This window comes from Rhopilema esculentum, chromosome 12 (assembly GCF_057945365.1).
Source record: "Rhopilema esculentum isolate cy_ngs chromosome 12, ASM5794536v1, whole genome shotgun sequence".
NCBI classification, from domain to species: domain Eukaryota; kingdom Metazoa; phylum Cnidaria; class Scyphozoa; order Rhizostomeae; family Rhizostomatidae; genus Rhopilema; species Rhopilema esculentum.
In genome coordinates this window covers 10,854,028-10,876,224 of record NC_142826.1, presented here as the reverse complement: position 1 = coordinate 10,876,224, position 22,197 = coordinate 10,854,028, and the positions used below count along the sequence as shown (strand labels likewise).

Genomic DNA, 22,197 nt, shown 5'->3' with positions numbered 1-22,197 from the left:
AACATTAGATAATTATAATGCCACGTGAGGTGGTATATTTGCTAAGTTTCGAAATATGATGAATTCTTCAAAACAGTTTTCTTGCAGCAAAGCTAGTAGTTACATGTTTTGAGAGTCGCGCAGTTACTTTACAATGGTTAGGTCCTTTCATCTTTGTACAAAATGAACTTCACTTCGTACAGTACCTCAAATTTGCACTATCGAGCGTGAGATTACTCCACTATAAGTTTGTGGTCGGTGTGTTTTAATCCAGGCCAAAATATCAAAGCAAACGACAAAAAATTAATGTAAATGAACGAAGAAAATAAAAGTAAAACTAGCCACTGATATACACGTCATTTTGATTAACCATCAATCTTCCTCCAAATTGTCTTACATATCAGCATGCATATAATGACGTTTTTGCAGCTCAGTCACGACATTCACCGCAACTCTTTTGGTGGATGTTAAAAGATAAGTTTGTGATGGCATCATTCTTTCATCTTCAACGATCCAGCCCAATTTCGTGGGATTCATATCTCTACTTTTCTACTGCATCACTTGGGCGAAAACTGAAATAGCCGAAAACTGTGCTACTTTGCAGTCAAAGACAAATTTACCAGAAACTACATGCAATTTATTTGGAGGTGGCGAGATCTTTTTGTAACAGGTAACAAACCCGTGAATGAGAATTACCCCATTGAAGAATGTACAGTCGCAAGCATATCATTTTTGCAGAAGATGGTTGCATGATACCTCTTTCTATTCCTGATTAGCAATTTCATAGCAAGTTGATGTGTCATAGAAATTAACTTTAAGCTTCCCCCCAAGTTTTTGAAGGCTATTACAGCTTCTGCTTTTTGGTATGCACGTCCCCCAAAAAACCTTTAGATTCGTACAACATGTTTCATATTTTTTGGGTACATCCTTGATACAAATTTTATGCTTAAAGGAAAAATTAACATAAATTTAATGCAGTTTTGTACAAATTCACTACTAAAATAATTATCACATCTACATCGATAGCGATCCACCGTAATCTGAATAGCAGTTGCTATTTTAGTGAGTGGATTTCACCTAGCATGATCGCCTTTTAACTTTTTATTGTAGAGATACTTAACTTGAAAACAGACGTTGGTTGTTTCTGTAGCTGTGCAAACTCTTCCTTTTCTCCCCTACGTTTACCCGGCTTTAATCTGAACTTTCCTAAGGACACGGAGTATCCTTTTTGTATATAGTTTCTGGAGATGTCATCTGCCCACCTCCGGTAAGGTTTACCCTTGTTGTGCCTTTATCACTTCTCCCCAACAACCGCTATTGTCCCTTCTGGGTGCAGTCCTTTAAAAGTTAGGAGAAGGTTCATGTTCGCAATAAGAAGCCACACCTATAACCACATCCAATATACTTGCTTTAGACTGCTGTGCAGCAAATTCCAGCAAAGTTTACAGAAAGTGCCAAATTTTTGAAAAAGGCGTAAATTACTGAATAACTATCTAAGCAACATGAAATTTCTGCACTAATTTAGCACGAAGATTCCAACTTTCTGATTCATCTTTAGCAAATATGGAGATAAAAAATTGTCAAAGCTAACTTACAACCACAAATAGCATGATAGATTGTTGCCAACCATAGAGAAACAGGTACCGTGGAGCGTTGAGAAAAGTTGGGGGGTCTAAAAAAGTGGGGGGCTAAACAGAATAAAAAATTGCTTGACTGGTTATTCATTGGTAATTTTTTTGCATTTCTAGCAAAAAGTGGGGGGGGGGCTATAGCCCCCCAACCTCCCCTTCTCCGTGGTGCCTGAGAAAAGAAACGCCCAGCTGAGGTAACTTTATCTCATTGAACCACATAACACAAACATGATAACCCCCCTTCCCTGCTTTCTATTGAATTTACCGTCACGCAATGTAACAATTGCTTCAGCTTGTTATTTGCTTGCCGGTGTACCGAAGACGCGCTCGTCCATTCGTTTAAGTTTGTAGCTGCAAAGGCTACGAAAGTCATTTCACTCACGAGAACGGTAAGCTTTGTATTGTTACTTCAATTTAACGAGATCAACCGCTGTTAAGTGTAACTTTGAAGTAAAATTTGAACCGCTGCTTTGTTTGTTAAAAATTTTCATGTGTGTCATTTGCCTAAATGAAGCCTGCCTTGAAAATGTGACTGCTGAGAAAGAAAGTGGCGTTTTAAGGGACTAGAATCGCGAAGACGACAGCCATGCCATGTACTGGAAAGCTTTACAACCGCCGACTATGCGCCAGAGGCAAGGTTTCACCTTATTCGTGCAATAATACAGCATGTTTAAGGGCCTACCGGTGTACTATGCGTTTCTGCATGGGCATGCGTTTCTGCATGGGCCGAGACGCATATGCGTTTCAAGTGTTACAGTGTAATGGCGGACATGCAGGGCCTAGCTGTGAATGGCGTGAAGCGCATATGCGTTAGACAGGACACAAATGTGTTTCAACGGATGTGCGTTTCCTGACAACTTTTAATAAAGGTTTGTGAAATGATCCATCGCCACAAAACCTTAATAAAAAATTTAGACTTGTAAGTTAGAAAACAGCAACTAGCTAACATAAAGCTAAGTATATGTGATAATATCATGCGTTACACGGATAAAATTATGCAGAATTACACAAAGAGCTTCCCCCAAAAGGATTCCCATAATTCAAAGCCAACGATATAAAATTAGTTCCTGGTATATGACTATTATTTGGTTAAAGAACCAGAAAAAGAAATTCTGGGCAATTTTTGAATAAATCACAGATGGTATAGAATTCCTACCATTTTGATAAAAAGTAAACCAGTAGTAGTTGATTTACATCCTCCACAGCTCTATTTTCAGTAATATTTTAAGGTTCGCAAATGAATAAGGCTGAAAATGCTTACCAATCACTTACAAACAAATATAAAATTTACTATTAAAACATAAATTAGTGAAATACTTGTTACAATAAACAAACCAAAATTTGAATAAAATATCTTTATCTACTGTTGCAAGCTTTGCATTTATGAGCTTTTATAAATATATATTTTGAATATCTAAAGGGAGTCTGAGTTTTTCAACTCTGGTCATAGTGTTTCTCGTACTTTTTCCTACAAAAATGATCGTTTGATATTGATTCCAAGGCAAGTTGACAATTGTAGTTCATCAAGAGACGTTAGATTGTAAGGAATTTTTTCCACCAAAGCTAGCTTTATGAAGCTAGAACATACATAGATGTGATATTGATTTGTAGACCTCTACCAAAAGCAAATTCAGGGTCAACTGATGAACGCTTAAAGAGCTATCAGTTTAAATAATTTTTCAAAGCTAAAAGCATCATAAATTTATAAATAACGATCAATGTAAGTAAATTGTACCAGGAAATTATATATATATATATGTATACATATGCATAAATTCTGTATTTGCGTATATGTATATATATATTTATTTTTACTAGCTTTTTCCATATATTTCTTTTCCATGCTCTTACATCCGTCTTCCTATTCTGTTGGTCGAATTCCATATTCCTTTAACGTTTTTTAGTTCTATCATCGCTTTTCTATCTTACTTGATAACGGGCTATGCTCGAAACGTCGTTAGTTATTTTAAAAAAAATTTTCCCGGTACAATTTACTTACATTGATCGTTAATTAAATTCATCATATTGTACCGCACGCATTTTAGTATATTTATGGAATCATTACTATTATAGGCCTTTCTCTTAAATTCAGTTTATCTTATAGTTCAAATTTCTTTCTCGAAACACCCAAATCAGCAGGCAATAGCCAATCTGAGACATCAACGATTTTAGTTTCTCAGGCTCCATCAAAAATGAAATACGAGTAAAAGCATGACTAGATGTTTTATAAGACAGGTGGACATGTTTTTAAAGCTCGATTTCTTATTCAGATTGATGCCTTATTGCTTCTTCTCATCACCGAGGGTGTCGCCAACAAAGGGTGTGGGGTTCAATGGAAGAAAAATTGTAAGTAGTTCAGAGCCCTTACGTCCTCAGAGATCAATAAAGAATCAGGCAATGATTGTTACTCCGTTGGTTAATATGATATTCAGGGACAGATTTACCAGGAGGGGGCTGTAGGGGGTGCGCCACCCCCCAATATTTTTGTGTCCTTTGGTAAATTTTTTTGATTCGGTTAAAAACATTTTTGGTGGTCAGTAGCGAAAAAATAATGGAATAATTTACTCTTTTTACCTTCTTAACTTCTTCACCTTGAAGCGAAAAGTTTAATTTCTAAAATGGGCCTTTCCATCCTTTTCCAGTTACCTGAAAGGTGTGGCACCAAAATCTAATCAAACGCCCCCAATCATTGCCGCTGAAATCCGTCCCTGATGATCTTCCCGCGAAGGTTTCAAGATTTCTTGTTGGTACTAAATCGAAAAAAGGCCTCTCCCAGTGGCAGCTTTTTTAATCAATTTGGGGGCACTACTTTCCAAGTCCCACTAATACTCGATTTGGCCCGGGGAGGAGGGCGGTTCTTGTAATCGTAGATGTTTCTGTAACGGGCTAAAGCAAATTTGCTTTTTGAAAATTTTGTAGCGCTGCCTGAAGAAAGTTGAAATTGTAAAAGCTATGAATTGAACAATTACTGTTTACATCGACTTTAAAACAATAATAATATCATCAAAACAGATTTTTTTTAATACATGATTTATCACTGGCTAAAATCATGTACATAATTCAGCGGTAAGCCTCAAGTGGGGCTTAACAATATGGTAACTGATTTGAACTGAAATTCTCTGTAACTCTTAATGAATTTTAATAGTAAATTTAACAGAAAACCCTCATGAAAAGCACTTTTTAGTCATTCAAGTTTTCCTCTTTCAGAATCTTATTATTATCAAAAACCGAAAAGGGAACAGAAAATTTTACCAATTCAAGCACAATTTAAACCAGCAGAAACATCACTAATCTTTGAGTCTAAACCGTTAAGAAACATCAAGACATAAAACGTTTAGTGTTTGAAAGGGCATGGTTTTTATAATTTTTCCAAGGTCAAGTCTCGTGGGCCCCTTTTTTTAATACCCCCATCGACAATATCCCCATCAAGTCTTGCAAGTGTCCTTAGAAAGAACAGGAAGAGATGCTTCGTAGACTTTAAAATGTTCAATTGCAAAAAGCTCTTTCCGTAGAAGGTATTTGCATTGCTTAACCCTCTCATAAGTCTCTATTCAAAATGTATTAAAAGCCTGCATTGATAGGCTGCTTTGCCCCTAAAAGATTTTCTAAATTTGTGCGATTATTCATATTTTTCCTTTCAAAAAACTGGCATATCTTTTGTCAGCAATAATGTAAGGCATAAACATCAATACATTAAAACTTTTTCGATAGCGCCATCCCTGGCAAAAACAAATTCTCCAAACATTTTTAATACTGCCAAAAGGTTTAGGGGTACCGATAATTGGGATGTAGCGGTTGAAGCAAAATGGTCGAACAGGGATTTCCATAAAAATTCCAATATTGCTTTTTGGTGAAAATTACTAAATTTAAATTTTTATGCGAGCTTAGGATTGCGAAAACATATATTTAAAATAGAAGGAAAACTAAAAAATTTCAAATACTAAAGGCAACTTGTGTCGTAACTTAAATCGAGTCGGGCTAATTAATCCAACCTCTGTTATTAATATTTTTTTCACGATGATCGTCGATGGTGTTTTGCATTTAGACATCCGTTCCTCTCGTTGTATGCCCCATGCAGAAACGCATGACACTGAAATTCTCTATGCGTTTCTGCATGGGCCTAAGGCAAACTACAAAAAATAATAAAAATTAAGAAGTGCTACTTGCATGGAAAAGCTGGACCAAGATCATATTCTCACAATCACTTCTTGTTAGTTAACATGCTTTTGTGATGAAATTCAGTGTCGTTTTGATTTTAGATGCCCCATGCAGAAACGCATAAAACTGAAATTCTCTATGCGTTTCTGCATGGGCCTAAGGCAAACTACAAAAAATGATAAAAAATTCAAAAATGCTACTTGCATGAAAAAGTTTGACCTATATCAGATTGTTGCAATCATTTCTTGCTAGTAAAAATTAATTTGCGATGAAATTCGATGGTGTTTTGATTTTAGATGCCCCATGCAGAAACGCATAACACTGAAATTCTCTATGCGTTTCTGCATGGGCCTAAGGCAAACTACAAAAAATGATAAAAAATTCAAAAATGCTACTTGCATGGAAAAGTTTGACCTATATCAGATTGTTGCAATCATTTCTTGCTAGTAAACATTAATTTGCGATGAAATTCGATGGTGTTTTGATTTTAGACACCCCATGCAGAAACGCATAACACTGAAATTCTCTATGCGTTTCTGCATGGGCCTAAGGCAAACTACAAAAAATGATAAAAAATTCAAAAATGCTACGTGCATGGAAAAGTTTGACCTATATCAGATTGTTGCAATCATTTCTTGCTAGTAAACATTAATTTGCGATGAAATTCGATGGTGTTTTGATTTTAGATGCCCCATTCAGAAACGCATAACACTGAAATTCTCTATGCGTTTCTGCATGGGCCTAAGGCAAACTACAAAAAATGATAAAAAATTCAAAAATGCTACTTGCATGAAAAAGTTTGACCTATATCAGATTGTTGCAATCATTTCTTGCTAGTAAACATTAATTTGCGATGAAATTCGATGGTGTTTTGATTTTAGATGCCCCATGCAGAAACGCATAACACTGAAATTCTCTATGCGTTTCTGCATGGGCCTAAGGCAAACTACAAAAAATGATAAAAAATTCAAAAATGCTACTTGCATGGAAAAGTTTGACCTATATCAGATTGTTGCAATCATTTCTTGCTATTAAACATTAATTTGCGATGAAATTCGATGGTGTTTTGATTTTAGATGCCCCATGCAGAAACGCATAACACTGAAATTCTCTATGCGTTTCTGCATGGGTCTAAGGCAAACTACAAAAAATGATAAAAAATTCAAAAATGCTACTTGCATGAAAAAGTTTGACCTATATCAGATTGTTGCAATCATTTCTTGCTAGTAAACATTAATTTGCGATGAAATTCGATGGTGTTTTGATTTTAGATGCCCCATGCAGAAACGCATAACACTGAAATTCTCTATGCGTTTCTGCATGGGCCTAAGGCAAACTACAAAAAATGATAAAAAATTCAAAAATGCTACTTGCATGAAAAAGTTTGACCTATATCAGATTGTTGCAATCATTTCTTGCTAGTAAAAATTAATTTGCGATGAAATTCGATGGTGTTTTGATTTTAGATGCCCCATGCAGAAACGCATAACACTGAAATTCTCTATGCGTTTCTGCATGGGCCTAAGGCAAACTACAAAAAATGATAAAAAATTCAAAAATGCTACTTGCATGGAAAAGTTTGACCTATATCAGATTGTTGCAATCATTTCTTGCTAGTAAACATTAATTTGCGATGAAATTCGATGGTGTTTTGATTTTAGACACCCCATGCAGAAACGCATAACACTGAAATTCTCTATGCGTTTCTGCATGGGCCTAAGGCAAACTACAAAAAATGATAAAAAATTCAAAAATGCTACGTGCATGGAAAAGTTTGACCTATATCAGATTGTTGCAATCATTTCTTGCTAGTAAACATTAATTTGCGATGAAATTCGATGGTGTTTTGATTTTAGATGCCCCATGCAGAAACGCATAACACTGAATTTCTCTATGCGTTTCTGCATGGGCCTAAGGCAAACTACAAAAAATGATAAAAAATTCAAAAATGCTACTTGCATGAAAAAGTTTGACCTATATCAGATTGTTGCAATCATTTCTTGCTAGTAAACATTAATTTGCGATGAAATTCGATGGTGTTTTGATTTTAGATGCCCCATGCAGAAACGCATAACACTGAAATTCTCTATGCGTTTCTGCATGGGCCTAAGGCAAACTACAAAAAATGATAAAAAATTCAAAAATGCTACTTGCATGGAAAAGTTTGACCTATATCAGATTGTTGCAATCATTTCTTGCTAGTAAACATTAATTTGCGATGAAATTCGATGGTGTTTTGATTTAAGATACCCCATGCAGAAACGCATAACACTGAAATTCTCTATGCGTTTCTGCATGGGCTAAGCGGATGGTAGTTGTTCATCTTATCAATAGCATGATTGTAATTTCATTTTCTGAGTTTATCATGTCAAGAGGTTTATTTATTTGAGTATTTGATATTTAGTTAATTTCTAGAACTTTGATTTCGTTTTTTATTGTTTATATTGGATGTGCGCGTTGTGTACCCCACAGCTAGGCCCTCCATGTCCGCCATTACACTTTAGCATTTGAAACGCATATGTGTCTCAGCCCATGCAGAAACGCATGCCCATGCAGAAACGCATATGACACCGGCATAACGAGGCATCGATCTGCTATGAAAAAAAACCCTTACATGTTTTTGCAGTAAGAACATGATTTCTTTACTTCGACATGCTATTAGAGATAAGCTTAATTTATTTGTACTAGTTATGACTAATTTTCCATTATAAAAATAAATTCCCCAACCGCGTAAGTGAGAACTTTCAAGTATCGTGTAATCATGTATGAAATGAAAGGCAAGGTCACAAGCATGCAAGATGAAGCATGCAAGATGAAGCATGCAAGATGAAACACGCAAGCTGAAACACGCAAGCATGCAAAATAACGGAAACGCCTTTTTTCAACTAGAAACAGAAGATATTAAAAAAAATAAATTGGAATTTTGTGGACATTTGATCACTACTGACTACCGAATTTTTTTTTACCGATCCAAATAAAATTTACCCAGTAACACAAAAATATTTGGGGTTGTGGGGGTGTTGCACCCAAAACCCGAGAACCACGGACCATTCAAACACTAACAGAACAATGCAACGCAATGCAATATGCAGTTTTTCAGTATAATTCAAATGATAGATATTAGTATATCAATGTATTTATTTATAAGTGAATAGTTTACTACAGTCATTTTGTTTTCAACGATTTAAGCCCAAAAGATTCTGCATGGCTCTGAAAAGGCTCACCTTATTTTGAAGATTTAGCTATTATGCAAGAAGGTTTTTAGATTGCCCTTAAACATTTTAAACAGTGAAAAAATGACCAAAATTTTCACACAAGCATGGCAGGTTATTTCCCATTGTTTTATTGTTACCATAGAAACCTTATAACCTTATTGTCCGAAATCGGATTCCATAAGACAAGATTTTTAGAAAACAGTAAAGCACAAAGAAAAATGTAAGCTTTATACAGAAAGTTAATGTTCCAACCAATACAAGAAGTTCTCTTTAATTTCTTTGTTCACCAGCACAAAAAGTTGAAACAATGCCGTGGCCCCAGATGCCACGGTTTTAGTTGGACAGGAAAGATGAGGATTGGAGCTGTGGTCATTTATAGAGTATAGTGTATAACTACAAAATGTACCATGCATTTTGTGCGATCACATTGAACAAAAGTGGAATATCGCTGCAAGTAAAACAATCGATCGGCATCCAGCAAAGGTGGTCTGCAAATAGTAGCCTGAGTTCCAGACCCCAAACTAGAAGTATTGGAGTCTGGGGTAAACTAGAAGTTTGGTCTGAAGCTGTTTTTTCGAAACTTTTCCTTCTGTAAGATGATTTTGATTTCAGTGTAACTATTATGTAAAGCCGTTCTGCAATTTCATTTCATTTGACATCCCATGACAGTTTACCATCAAAACAGTGAAAAATATGCGCCCACGGACCATTTAATTCAAACTATCAAAAATAATTTCTAAAACAGTCTTATGTGCGTGTTCACATTTCATGGGTAAATGGCCCTGCCTAGTGCTTTATTTTATATTAATCAGGCACTGTGGACTATGGAGAAGGGGGCGGGGGGCTATAGCCTCCCACTTTTTGCCATAAATGCAAAAAATTACCAATGAATCACCATTCAAGCCATTTTTTATTCGGTTTTACCCACCCCCCCCCCCCCCCCAATTTTTTAGACTTTCCTCAAAGCTTCGCGGCGCCTGTTAATACAAAATAAGTAAAAGTGTTACTTCATTCTCCTATTAATTTCTTCAAGCTTTTGAAACCTTCCACAGAAAACAAAGACGACAAGGCGTGGTTTAGGCATGGCACTTTCGTTTCTTTTGTTTTCTTTGGCTTTCCTTTCGGTCATTGACCGTATGGCCGCCTTGTTTTCCGGGCTCTTGTTGCTGCTCTGTTGTTTAAGTACCTTTCTTTATCGAGGAAGATGAATAACTTATAGCTTAATGCTGATTAGTAAGCATACTGACGCAAGTGCAGAAAGTTAAAACTCGGTAAATAAATAGAGTAAATAATTGTAGGAAGCTGACTAGCACCACTTGACCAAGAAACCAGAGGGGGATCCAGAGTGACTTCCTTGGTGCACAGAACTCAGTCAGTTTTCCAACATACAGCTAAAAATAGTGTTGCATGAAACAAGTAATATTTAAATTATAAAATTGAAACCTAAAAATTCTAAGTTTCACTGTCGTGTTTCTTCGTGTAAATTGCCAGTTTCTTCTCTGTCGTGATTTGGAAACGATTTTCCAGACGCTGTGGAGGACAACAGCAGTCAATCCTAGAACTCGGAAATAAACGTTTTGTGCCTCGTAAGTGAATGAATTGAAACAATAAACTTTTTGTTTGGAACACGGATGGAACTCAGTCAAAACAGCATCTGGAATTCGGAAATGATACAATATTTGTAAGAGAGCTGTACAATGGCCCGTAGTTGATTGGCTACCTATTGTTTCTGTTATATTTTGGAACTGCAAAACATTGAATTCGAAATGACGACTGCAGATGTCTTATACTCACGACCATCGTAGCATTCTAGCAGATTATTAAGCATTCGAGATAAAATCAGGAGATATCGTTAATTTTCCAGAAATGTTAACTACCTTTGCTTTAAATTGCAGTCTTTGATGGCACGGAAAACCTGTGCTCAGACGGAACACCATATTTGATGAATAGGCTGGTGTCTACTGAGGCAAAACAACAAATTGCGAGCAAAAAAAAGGGAAAACCTTGCTATGGCATCCAAAACAAGCGAAGGGTATTGAGAAAGAGAGGGGGTTGAACATTTTTCTCACAGAGGCACTTTTTTTTGTCGGAAAGAAATCTAGAATCTAGATTTAGTGAGTAGATAGTCCCTACCACCCCCCCCCCCTCAATGGTACCAAAATGCATAAATATGAATAATAATGTTGTCTTATGCACAAGGAGGGGGTTGAACATTTTTCTCACAGAGGCACTTTTTTTTGTCGGAAAGAAATCTAGAATCTAGATTTAGTGAGTAGATAGTCCCTACCACCCCTCCTAATGGTACTAAAATACATAAATATGAATAATAATGTTGTCTTATGCACAATGATCAATGCACATTATCTGAAAGTCCCTAGCCTTGGCCTGGAATTCAGTCAGGTTTTTTGCTGGATCCGCCCCTGAAGAAACCAACGTGTTACACTGACAAGACATTAAGGCGCTCATTCCAATTACCAAAAAATGTTTAGATGTCACGGTCCAGCATCCACCAAAACAAACACGGTTTGATAATTTGAACATAAATATTAGATTTTAAAATGTCAGAAAGCCTGACGTTTCTTTTACAGGGAGTTGAAGTACGCCCTTGCACCATAGCGTCATCAAACGGTAAAATGTCATCGACTTACGCGACATTCGATGCACGCGGTTTTCAACTCAAAAACCTTTGCGTCAAGCTATATTATTTCTATTCAAAGACCTATACTGTATAAACATGCTGTCTTTGCAAAATTTGCAGTGATTATGATTATGCGGATCTTTTGCTTTTAAAGCAATTCTTTAAAATTTAGATGTAAGGAATTAGTTACTTTACATTAAGAGTAAATTTACTTCATTCTTAACTGCAGTAAATAAAAACGGACAGTTTAGCGAATCACTTATAATTTATATACAGTTGAAGATAATTTCTTGCATTTCAAAGACAATTGTTCTAAATACAGTGGGTGACGTAGAATCAACTTTCTGATTAAAAACATAAATTATAGTCAAATAATTTTTTTGTCTGTATTTGTCTGAAATAATACGTCTATATTGTTTAGAACATGGAAAATAAGCTGGACAAGAATCTGGAAATGAAGTCTTTATTATGCATATGCTTCGTCGCATTATTTCTTCCTTGTGTAAACGCGGCCCTTCAGAACTGCACAGCACCCGTGTGCGATCTGAAGACTTGCAAAAACACATCGAGCAGTTGTTCACAGTTTTGCTATACGAAGGATTGCAAAATGTCTTGTACTTCTAGCGCAGGTTGTTATACTGATTGCGTCAATGGCGGTTGCTCAAAATTGGCCTGCAAGATTGAAAGCCCATCTTCGCCCACCAGACACGTGAGTCATTGAATTAATTGGCCTTTTTCGTTCATAATCTATAACAATATTGAAATAAATGCAATTGATCATTCTCCTTTTCGAAATGGGAAAAAACACAAGTACACAAGATAGCAACGAAGATAAACTGTTCACGCAAAGGTTACTGATGCAAAAAAGTGACACATTAAGATTATTTTATTGAAAACATACAATACATGCCATGTGATTTCGCTCTCATTTTACGCAAAATCTTTTTCTCGGGTTGGCTCTATCTATCGGAAGCCATTCCTTTTTAATTTTCACGGCCGCAAAAAACTTCCCACCAAAGCCGAGAAATTACCCACAAAATGTTGTCAGGTTTTAAAATACAGTGATTTGCTTTTTATCTCAGGAACTGAAAATATTACTTATATCTCTTTTTGGCTGTTTAATATTGTTAACTTCGTTTTAGAACCCTTGTCTTCTAAAGTGCGAAGAAAACTGCCCAGACATTGAATGCTTTGCTCAATCTTGCTTCTCGATATGCAGAAAATCTAACTGCAAAATGACATGTGACGGCGGGGAAGAAAAGGCTGAGTGTTATCCAAAGTGCCATGGTGGAGGCTGTAGCATCAACGTTAAGTCATACTATACAGAGACGAGTTGCCTCAAAGGATCATGTACAGTGAAGTTCAGCAAGGCAACTAAATGGGGCAGTGTCAATTGTCCCGGCGGAAACTGCTCTCTTACTTGCGCCAAAGGAAACATATGCGTTATACGAAGCCCTTGTCCCAATTGTACTGGACCAGTTTATGTTGACGACCCGTTTGCAAGTGGAACTTCTCAAGGAAGTATTTTGACAAGTACCTTAATCATGTCTGCCATCTGTGCATTGAGTGCATTTATGCTTCTCGCGTAACTGTATTTTACTTTGGTCACCATCATACTTGTTTTAGCTAATCATTTATTATAAGCCACCGAGTATTGATGTTACTTTTTCTGATATGGTGAAATAATATTAAATTTAAACTGCATTCGATGCAACAAGTTTTTGAAGCCATCACGCCCTGTTAAAATGGCAATGCAATGTTCGAATAAGCTTGCGGTGGTGTCTTCGAATGCAAACCTAGTTTGTCGAAACCTTAGTTGACAAGTAAATGCTATGCACGACAAAGTTTCTTCATCAAAAAACATGAAATTGTATCTCACAGATATACAGCTTAATTTGTATTATCTTGTATCATCGTGCTTTATCGTGTATTATCGTGCTTTATCGTGCTTTATCGTGTATTATCGTATTTTATCTTGTTTTATCTCGTACACGTCACAGTTGACAAGCATTATGCACAGAAACCGAGACGACTATCCAGTACAGCAAGTAGAAAATGGAACTAGAATAGATAATACTTGGAAATTAATTAAAAGATATAAACATGGCAGAAAAATTTATGGTCGTTGATGAAAATATTTTTTCGTAAAAGTGTAATAAGCGTCAACAACACAGTTTGCTTGTCTGATATATGAAAAATTCAATCGACAGGTTTATTATGATAACTGAGTTATTAAATATGATAATTGATTCATTTGTTAATTCTGGCCAGGACAAGACTGGATAACAATTATTGTGTAACCCTGATCAGGTGCAACGACAAGCTCGTTTTTCTTACTTCGCATTCTGAAAAAGTTCAAATCGTCTGTTGGGTCAATATCTCTGACAGTATGTCTTGCTAAATGGATGAGCTGCCGGCAATGCAGCATATAGAGCTGCGTCGTGGGGTTGTCAAGAGTTGTTCGGATGGCGATGCCTTCGTTGTTTACCACAATCACACCGAGCACTCCATCGTGTTGCTTTATTCTGTTCAGCCTTGCCTCAACATCGGGGGCAGATTTTGGTTGCCTGTAATTCAAAAGTACGAATAACAGGTTACATGAATGATTATATTTTACAAGATAGAGATAAAAATATTCCAAATAACAGTCATGTAAAATCTGCAAGCCATTCGTCAGGCTAGTTTCAACCAAGGCTGTCCAGTTTTCAGTAAGTGTGTTGCCTCAATCAGACCAAAACCGCAGAAAATGCAGACAAAAGAAAACAAGAGGCGCGATCTACTCTTTTGTAACCTGCAAACGTGATATCTTTGTAGTAAATAGCAAGAGAGCATAAACTGCCTTATGACATCAACATTTCTTAAACCAATCAAGTATTAAACCTGTGCACTTATCTAGTTTTCCTTCGTCATTAACGGCAGCCTAACTTCTTGAAATTTGTGGTGGGAATTTTTCCAACATAAGACAATGTCCCCCAACAAATAATTATTCTCTTCTTTTTACTATTAACATGCCGTGATATTGACATTTTTTGCAAATCTTCGAGCGAGATACTTAATGCAAATTGATTTTGTTTGCAAATTAAAATGTTTGTGCAACTGATTAAACATCAACATATGATCAAAAGATTGAGCATCAACATATGATCAAAAGATTGAACATCAACAGAAGAAGTCTGTAAATTAATCAGTTTCGAAAAATCAGGCTTGAACAGTCTATACAGCAAAAGAAAGAAAATATGATTGTGTCAGAGAAATTTAATTTTGAAAACTTGGTAGGAGCCCTGATGCTGCACTAACAGATAAATGCTACAGATAGACCCCTAATTACAAATTTTTTTCTGGTAAAAAACTGCTCATATGTTTTTCATAAATTTTACTTTGTGTTTAAAGTTGAGGCCATAATTGCAGGCTTGGAGAAAGGTCAATAACGCCCAGGCACCGCGGAGCGTTAAGAAAAGTGGGGAGTCTAAAAAAGGGGGGCTAAAACAGTACAAAAAGAGGCTTTACTGGCAGTTTATCAATTAAAATTTGGCATTTTTGCAAAAAGTGGGGGGGCTAAAGCCCCCCTTCCGCTCCACGCTGCCAGACGCTGATCATAATTTTTCAAGGTATATGAAATCGGGTAACAGTATAATGATGGAAAACTTCAATGCCTGAAATTCCTCTAGTGGAACTTGAGAGGTTCCCCTTTAATTGAAATATTTCAAGGAAACGAGTCCACGGACGAGCGTGTGCGCATGGCCAAAAACTGCAGAAAAATCTGGTTAATGCATTCAGAGCTGCGCTGATAAAATGTAAACAAATGAGTTCTCCAGCGGCTTATCGAGTTCGCGAGAAGGAATGCTACGTATAAAGTAGGAAATTGTTTTATCGAATAAATAATGGTAAACCTAATGTCACAAAAATAAACACCGAGGAAAAACTATGAGACTGAACCCGCCACTGTTGACTGTAGTTGACGTAAGAGTGATGGTTAGCAGAAAACAAGTACACTTGATCAAATAAAAATCCCACGAAAACACAATACCACCAGCAATGTTGCTCGTTAAATATGGAGTCATATCAGTGGATTATTTTGCGTGGATTCGCACAAATCAATTGCAGAGCCCCTTCAGTGGTGGAAATTCAGGCTTTCATTAAGGGGAGGGGGGGGGGCAAGGCTTACGATTTTCCAACAAGATGAAATCTTGGATCATGTCTAATTTTAAAGAAACTGCACATTTTGATAAAAATAGATGATTTTTTTGACGGGACCCTTTAGAAATCTTTGCTGACCACGCCATAATTAAGTAGCAAGAAGCAGGGGCGTTGTGGCTAGGCAGGACACAGGGAAATTTACTGGTGGACCCCTTAAAGGTGAGTTTGTAAAACCCCAGAAAATACTGAATATGAATAAAGTCCTTGGTGAGAAAACCCCTCACATGTAGACTCAAGTTAACAGTTCAGAATTAGAGGAGGTCAACATATACAAACAGGCCCCTGCGAAAGAGGCCCTTGCGACGTGGAATATGAACAGGGCCGCCAAGAGGGGGACAAGGGGGGACAAACTACCCCAGGGTCTCGAGGTCTAGGGAGCCTCCTAATGCAAGGAATTCAAATTTAAGAACTAAATTTTAACGAAAAGCAAAAAAGTATACCTAAAACTTGCAAAACGTGGTAAACGACTGCAAAAAACGTTCTGAAATGTATTTCAAGCTAATTTAAAGGGCACGAGTAGGGGTCTGGAGCACAGGCTATACGCTTGTAGTGCACGTAAGTGCTCTGTTAAATCACTACTTTGATTTAACATAAACGCGTGAGTTCTAAATAATAAGAAGAATTAACTTACGACCTTGAGCAGAAGAACTCGAATGAAGACACGTCTCGTCTAGAACAGCAAATGATTTCGACAGCAACTTTATTAATCTACAGCTTTCGGCGAGTCTCTCTAAAAACTACGCTACACGATATATATATGAATATCTAGGGGCAAAGGTTAAAATTAGGAAAATAATATGTCTTTACTAAATATGGTTAACAGAAATGTATTTAATGTTCCTGGCCAATCAGGGAAGCGATAGAAAAATATCTGATGCAATGTACATGAACCCGGCACAAAGTACAACGTGTGATCTGATGTCTGATGCAATACTGGTATGTAACCATCACGTGACATGCAGCAAAATCAATAATCGAACAAAACAACAGCAACAGCATAAAAGCGATTGTTTAAATGAACTGTCTATTTACATAACTCCCCCTCCTCGAGGACAAGCCTCCCGGCTTGAGCGAAAAAAAAAATATATTAAATACCAATGATTTCATCAGGGGTGTGGACATCCTCTGGGCGAGTAATCGGCACGTCGGTGATAGAGTCCGCTCGAACCGGTTGCGATTCACGGTTTTTGTCCTCGAAACTCTCGGAAGGAAGGTCGGCGTCAGTGAGATCCGGCGGTTCAGGATCGGCATCTGGCGGACAAATAGGCCTGTCAGCTGGATCATAATACGGTTTCAGTCGATTTGCATGCACAGGCACCGAGACTGGGCGATTATCGAGATGGCGAAGCTTAAAATGCACTGGAGACAGCTTTGCGACGATGCGATATGGACCATGAAAATTATGCGTCAGCTTTTTCGAATACCCTTTTCGAACTTTGGGAGTGTATACCCAGACTTTGGAACCAATTTCATACCGGACTGGACGACTGGTTTTGTCATATTGAAATTTCATACGTTGCTGCGCTAACTGGGTATTTGACTTAATGATTCGCTGAGCATGTTCAAGATTCTCTACAACACGGGAACGAAGTTCTTCAACGGAAGACGACAAATTGGACGCAGGTATCAATAAAGATGTATCGAGTGGTAATCGCGGCTCTCGACCATACAAAAGATAAAAAGGTGACTCGTGAGTAGTTGCGTTCGGTGACACACGGTAGGCGAACAGAATCAGCGGCAAATGCTCGTCCCAGTCCTTTTGATTGGTACTTACGTACATGGATAAACTTTCAGCTAAGGTGCCGTTAAATCGCTCGACGAGACCATCAGTTTGAGGGTGGTAAGATGTTGTATGCAACCGCTTAGTGTTCAAGAGATTGCTTACTTCCTTCACGACGGCTGCTAGAAAATTTGCGCCACGATCTGATAAAAGCGTACGTGGAGATCCATGTCGTGCTAATATTTCATTGACTAGTAACCATGCAATTCGTGTTGCCTCGGTGGATGGAAGAGGGAAGGCCTCAGGCCAACGTGTATAGTAATCCGAAAACACAATGATGTATCTGTTCCCAGAATTTGTGACTGGAAATGGACCAAGAATATCCATGGCTACCCGATCAAATGCACCATCAACTGGGATTGGAAGTAAAGGCGCCTTGTGCTTATTGCGTGGCATTTTCTTCATAGCACAATCTACACAGGTGTTGCACCAATGTTCAATGTCCTTAAACATGCCATGCCAGTAATATCGTGCTCTGATCTTCTCATACGTTTTTAATACACCAAAATGACCGGCAGTTGGGTCGTCGTGACATGAAACAAGAACATCATAGCGTAGCGATGCTGGAATTACGACTTGAGAGCAAATTGAGGTTACTCGACGTTTTCCTGGAGACCAAAGGTGGGAAAGTATACCATTTTCATCCAAATAGTAAGAATCGATAGATAACAGAAGAGACCGAGCTTTAGAATTATCCAACGGTAATTGAGATTCTTCCAGGTACTGAATAATTACAGACAAGTCTGCATCCTGTCTCTGCAAAGTATGAAGACGTTGAACTGAGGAAATGACATTATCAATCACAACAACTGAAGGAGATGTTGACTCAGATACAGGTACTTGTGATGAAGTATATGGCCGACGAGAGAGCGCATCAGCATTGCCATTTGAAGAGCCCGGTCTATGAAGAATATCAAAGTCATATTGTTGAAGCTGCAACGCCCAGCGAGCGAGACGACCGGTTGGATCTTTAACCTTCATTAACCAAGACAGACTACCGTGGTCAGTATGGACAAAGAATTTACGACCAAAGAGGTACGGCTGGTATCGTTTAATTCCGTCAATGACAGCTAAAGCCTCCCTCTCTGTTGTGCTATACCGGGTTTCTTGTAGGCTAAGCTCTCTACCACCATAAGCGATAACATGTTCTTTTCCGTCAACCACCTGTCCTAAGATGTACCCTAAAGCGGACTGGCTCGCATCAGTATAGAGATGGAAAGGTTGGCTGAAATCTGGATAGGCCAAGATGGGTGGTGAGCATAGACGAGACTTTAGGATCTGAAAAGCAGCTTCACAATCAGAGTTCCATTCGAAAACAACGCTTTTTCTTGTGAGATGATTCAACGGCGAGGCTATCTTGGCAAAACCCTCTACAAAACGACGATAATAATTGCAAAGGCCTAAGAAACTTCGGATATCTTTGACAGAAGTAGGCGTGGGAAATGATTGGACACTTTCAAGCTTCTCTGGATCAGGCGAAACACCAGAAGAAGATACAACAAATCCAAGAAAGTTCACTGAACTTCTAGCAAAGAAGCATTTTGTTGGTTTCAGTTTGAGACTGGCTTCACGAAGGCGATCAAAAACAAGACTGAGGCGAGACAGATGTTCCTCGAATGTCTTTGAAAAAACGATAATATCATCGATGTAGATCAAACAGATCTTCCACTCTAAACCATGAAGAAGTCTTGACATTAGACGCTGAAAGTTTGGAGGAGCATTTGTTAATCCAAAACTCATGACGTTAAACTCATAAAGTCCTGCATGACTTATGAACGCCGTTTTCTCCTTAGATGAAGGGTGCATGGCTACCTGGTGATAACCAGATTGCAAGTCTAGAGTAGTGAAATAATTAGAGCCAGCTAGAGAATCCAGGGCATCGTCTATCCTGGGCAAAGGAAAGCTGTCTTTACGTGTTACTGCATTCAGTTTACGGTAGTCTATACAAAAACGGGTTGTACCATCCTTCTTCTTAACCAAGACTACAGGTGAACTCCATGGGCTAGAAGAAACACTGATTATGTTCTGTTCCAGCATTTTAGAAATGTGACTTTCAATTTCGTCTCGCTGGTTTTGTGAAACCCTGTATGGTGCTTGCTTAATAGGCTTGGAATTACCAGTGTCTATTTCATGCTGAATTATGGAAGTGTGGCCTAGATCAAGGGAGGATGATGCAAATATTTCTCCATAGGCTTCAAGTAAACCGTTGAGCTGAGTGTTTTCTGAAAAAGTCAAAGCTGGACTTGGCAAACAGTCAAAAGAGGACAAAAGATCTTTTTTTTCTTGGCATTTGATCGCATCGATAGGTGCAATGAACGGCTTTGACTCAAGTGATACAACAACGTCGTCTGGGTGTATTGCCTCAAACTGGCCAACCACAGTACCCTTATGAAGCAAAACTGGCTCGTCGGATGGATTCAAAAGACGAAAGGAGACAAAGCCATCCTCTGAAGAACGTGACAAAGATGAAGCACCAAGCAGATGGTACCTGTCTGAAAGTTGTGACGTAGTTTCAAGAAGACCAATTACTGGTTGAGAAGAAAATGTCGCCAGAGAAACTGGAATAATAACCTCGCTCTGAGCATCAATAACATGAGTTTCAGAAACCTTGACCTCTGATACAAAAGGTGGAACATCACCAACGGCAAAATACACAGTGTTAATTTCTTCAAATGTAACAAAACAACCTTTTACGTCAATAACAGCGCCAAATTGATGAAGAAAATCTCGTCCTAACACAACATTATAAGACAAACCGGGAACGACAAATGCATCACATTGATACTCCTTTTTCCCAATAAAAACAGGGAAAGAAACGAAACCACGAACAAAAACTACGTGTCCATTAGCAGTTTTAACACTGTCAATTGTTCCTTTGTGCAGCAGGCTGTGACTTGCGCGCAAAACACTTTCGTAAAAGCTTTCACTAACTACAGAGACCGCTGCGCCCGTGTCTACTAAAAGTTTAACAGGCTGCTTAGCAACAGTACCCCATATTAGCACGTTAGTAGGGGAAGACAAAGGAGCTGACATGGCTGACTGCATACAAGGGATCTCAACGACGACTGAATTCTTATGGTCACTTTCCGGCTCTGGAGTTGGTTTTGAAACACCAGGTTCCTTGCACCGTTCCGTTTTAGTAGAAAGAAAGTTTTGGCTGCTCATTCTTTGCTGTCCCCATTTACCTAATTCATCGTCCATTAGGGGAGGTTGTTCATTTTTAATTGTTTGGGTCTTCAGTTCCCCAGGCGTGAAGACCCGTTCCCGTTTAAATTTTGCTGAAAGGATTGTTGACTTTGCTGAAAACGAGGCGAACCATATCGTGTTTGCTGATAACGAGATTGATCAAATCGGTCGTTTTCAAAATTAGATTGGCGCTGCCAAAAGTTGAATTGACGCTGGTTTTGACTAGGGGCAGGATTTTGTTGCCTCAGATTGCAATAACGAGAAACATGCCCGACTCTTTGACAAGAATTGCATATGGGCTGACCATCAGTGGTACGAAGATTGCGACCCCTTGCACCGTTTTGGAATGAATGCCTGGAAATTTGAGGATTTTTGTGAACTGGCTGTTGGAAACGATTATCGAGGGCAGCAACATTCATGTTTTGCAATTCGTTTTGGCCGTAAGGAACGCTGTTAAAGGCATTCGAAAAGCCATGAAGACCATTTTGAAGAGGCAAACTGGATGGAAACGCAGTGTCGATAGCATGGACTGGTTTTTGTTCCTGTTTTTGAGAGGCATATGTCATCAGCAAATTAACTTGGCCTTCAAGTTCTTTTATTCGTTGCTCCTGCAGGGTGTTACTTAAACTCGGAAGAAGGTTTTCAGATACGGAAGTGGAGGAAACTGCTGATCGGAGCCTGGCTAAATTATCAGCTTCTGCGAACGTTTTAGGCTGGTTCAAAATAACATGACTTTTAATTTCGTTTTTTAGACCATTAATAAATAAGTTCATCATCTCCATGTCCGAAAGAGAAAGACGTTGGCACTTTCTTATCATATCTTCCGTGTAAACTGCTAAAGGCTCGTTTGGTCCTTGCTTACGGGCATAAAGTTCCTGTCTTAAAATGAAGTCCAAATTTTGGGCTCCAAACCTGTCTTTCAGGGCCTTGATCAAAGCTTGATAATCATTGGCAGTTTCATTAGTCAATGTTTGAAACCAGGCCAGTGCAGGGCCACCCAACATTAACGGAAGTGCACCGAGTTTTTTTGCGTTTGACCAACTGTAAAATTTCGAAAGTCTATCGAATTTTGCAAGCCACTCGTTTACATCTTCGTTTGGGAGGCCATTAAACGGGGGCTGTTTAAACAAACTAGAATTTGTGTTACCATCTATTGCAGCCTGGACAGCACTTAATTGCGTTTGTAAATTGTCTACTGTTATCTGGAGTTGCTCAGCCATTTCGAAAAGATTACCAATAAAGTTAACTACGTTAAAATACGATTCAGCAAAATTGAGTCAGTCAAAGAAAATAAATTGCAGCGATTACGCACACACTGAACGTCCAATAAAATCTTGTATTTCCACAAAAAGAGATCTTGCAGATAAAGTCGTTCTATTTAAATAAAACGATGCAACGCAAATAAACAAAGTT

At 38.1% G+C, this 22,197-nt stretch overlaps 1 protein-coding gene across 1 annotated transcript; it reads left to right on the top strand.

Moving 5' to 3' along the window:
* The first annotated feature begins 1,852 nt into the window (after nt 1–1,852).
* Nucleotides 1,853–14,087, top strand: LOC135681520 (uncharacterized). Its single transcript, XM_089111686.1, has 3 exons — nt 1,853–1,999; nt 12,043–12,330; nt 12,764–14,087. Exons 2-3 carry the CDS (start codon nt 12,046–12,048, stop codon nt 13,208–13,210), a joined length of 732 nt encoding a protein of 243 aa, XP_088967812.1. The 5' UTR covers nt 1,853–1,999; nt 12,043–12,045; the 3' UTR covers nt 13,211–14,087.
* Nucleotides 14,088–22,197: the final 8,110 nt, after the last annotated feature.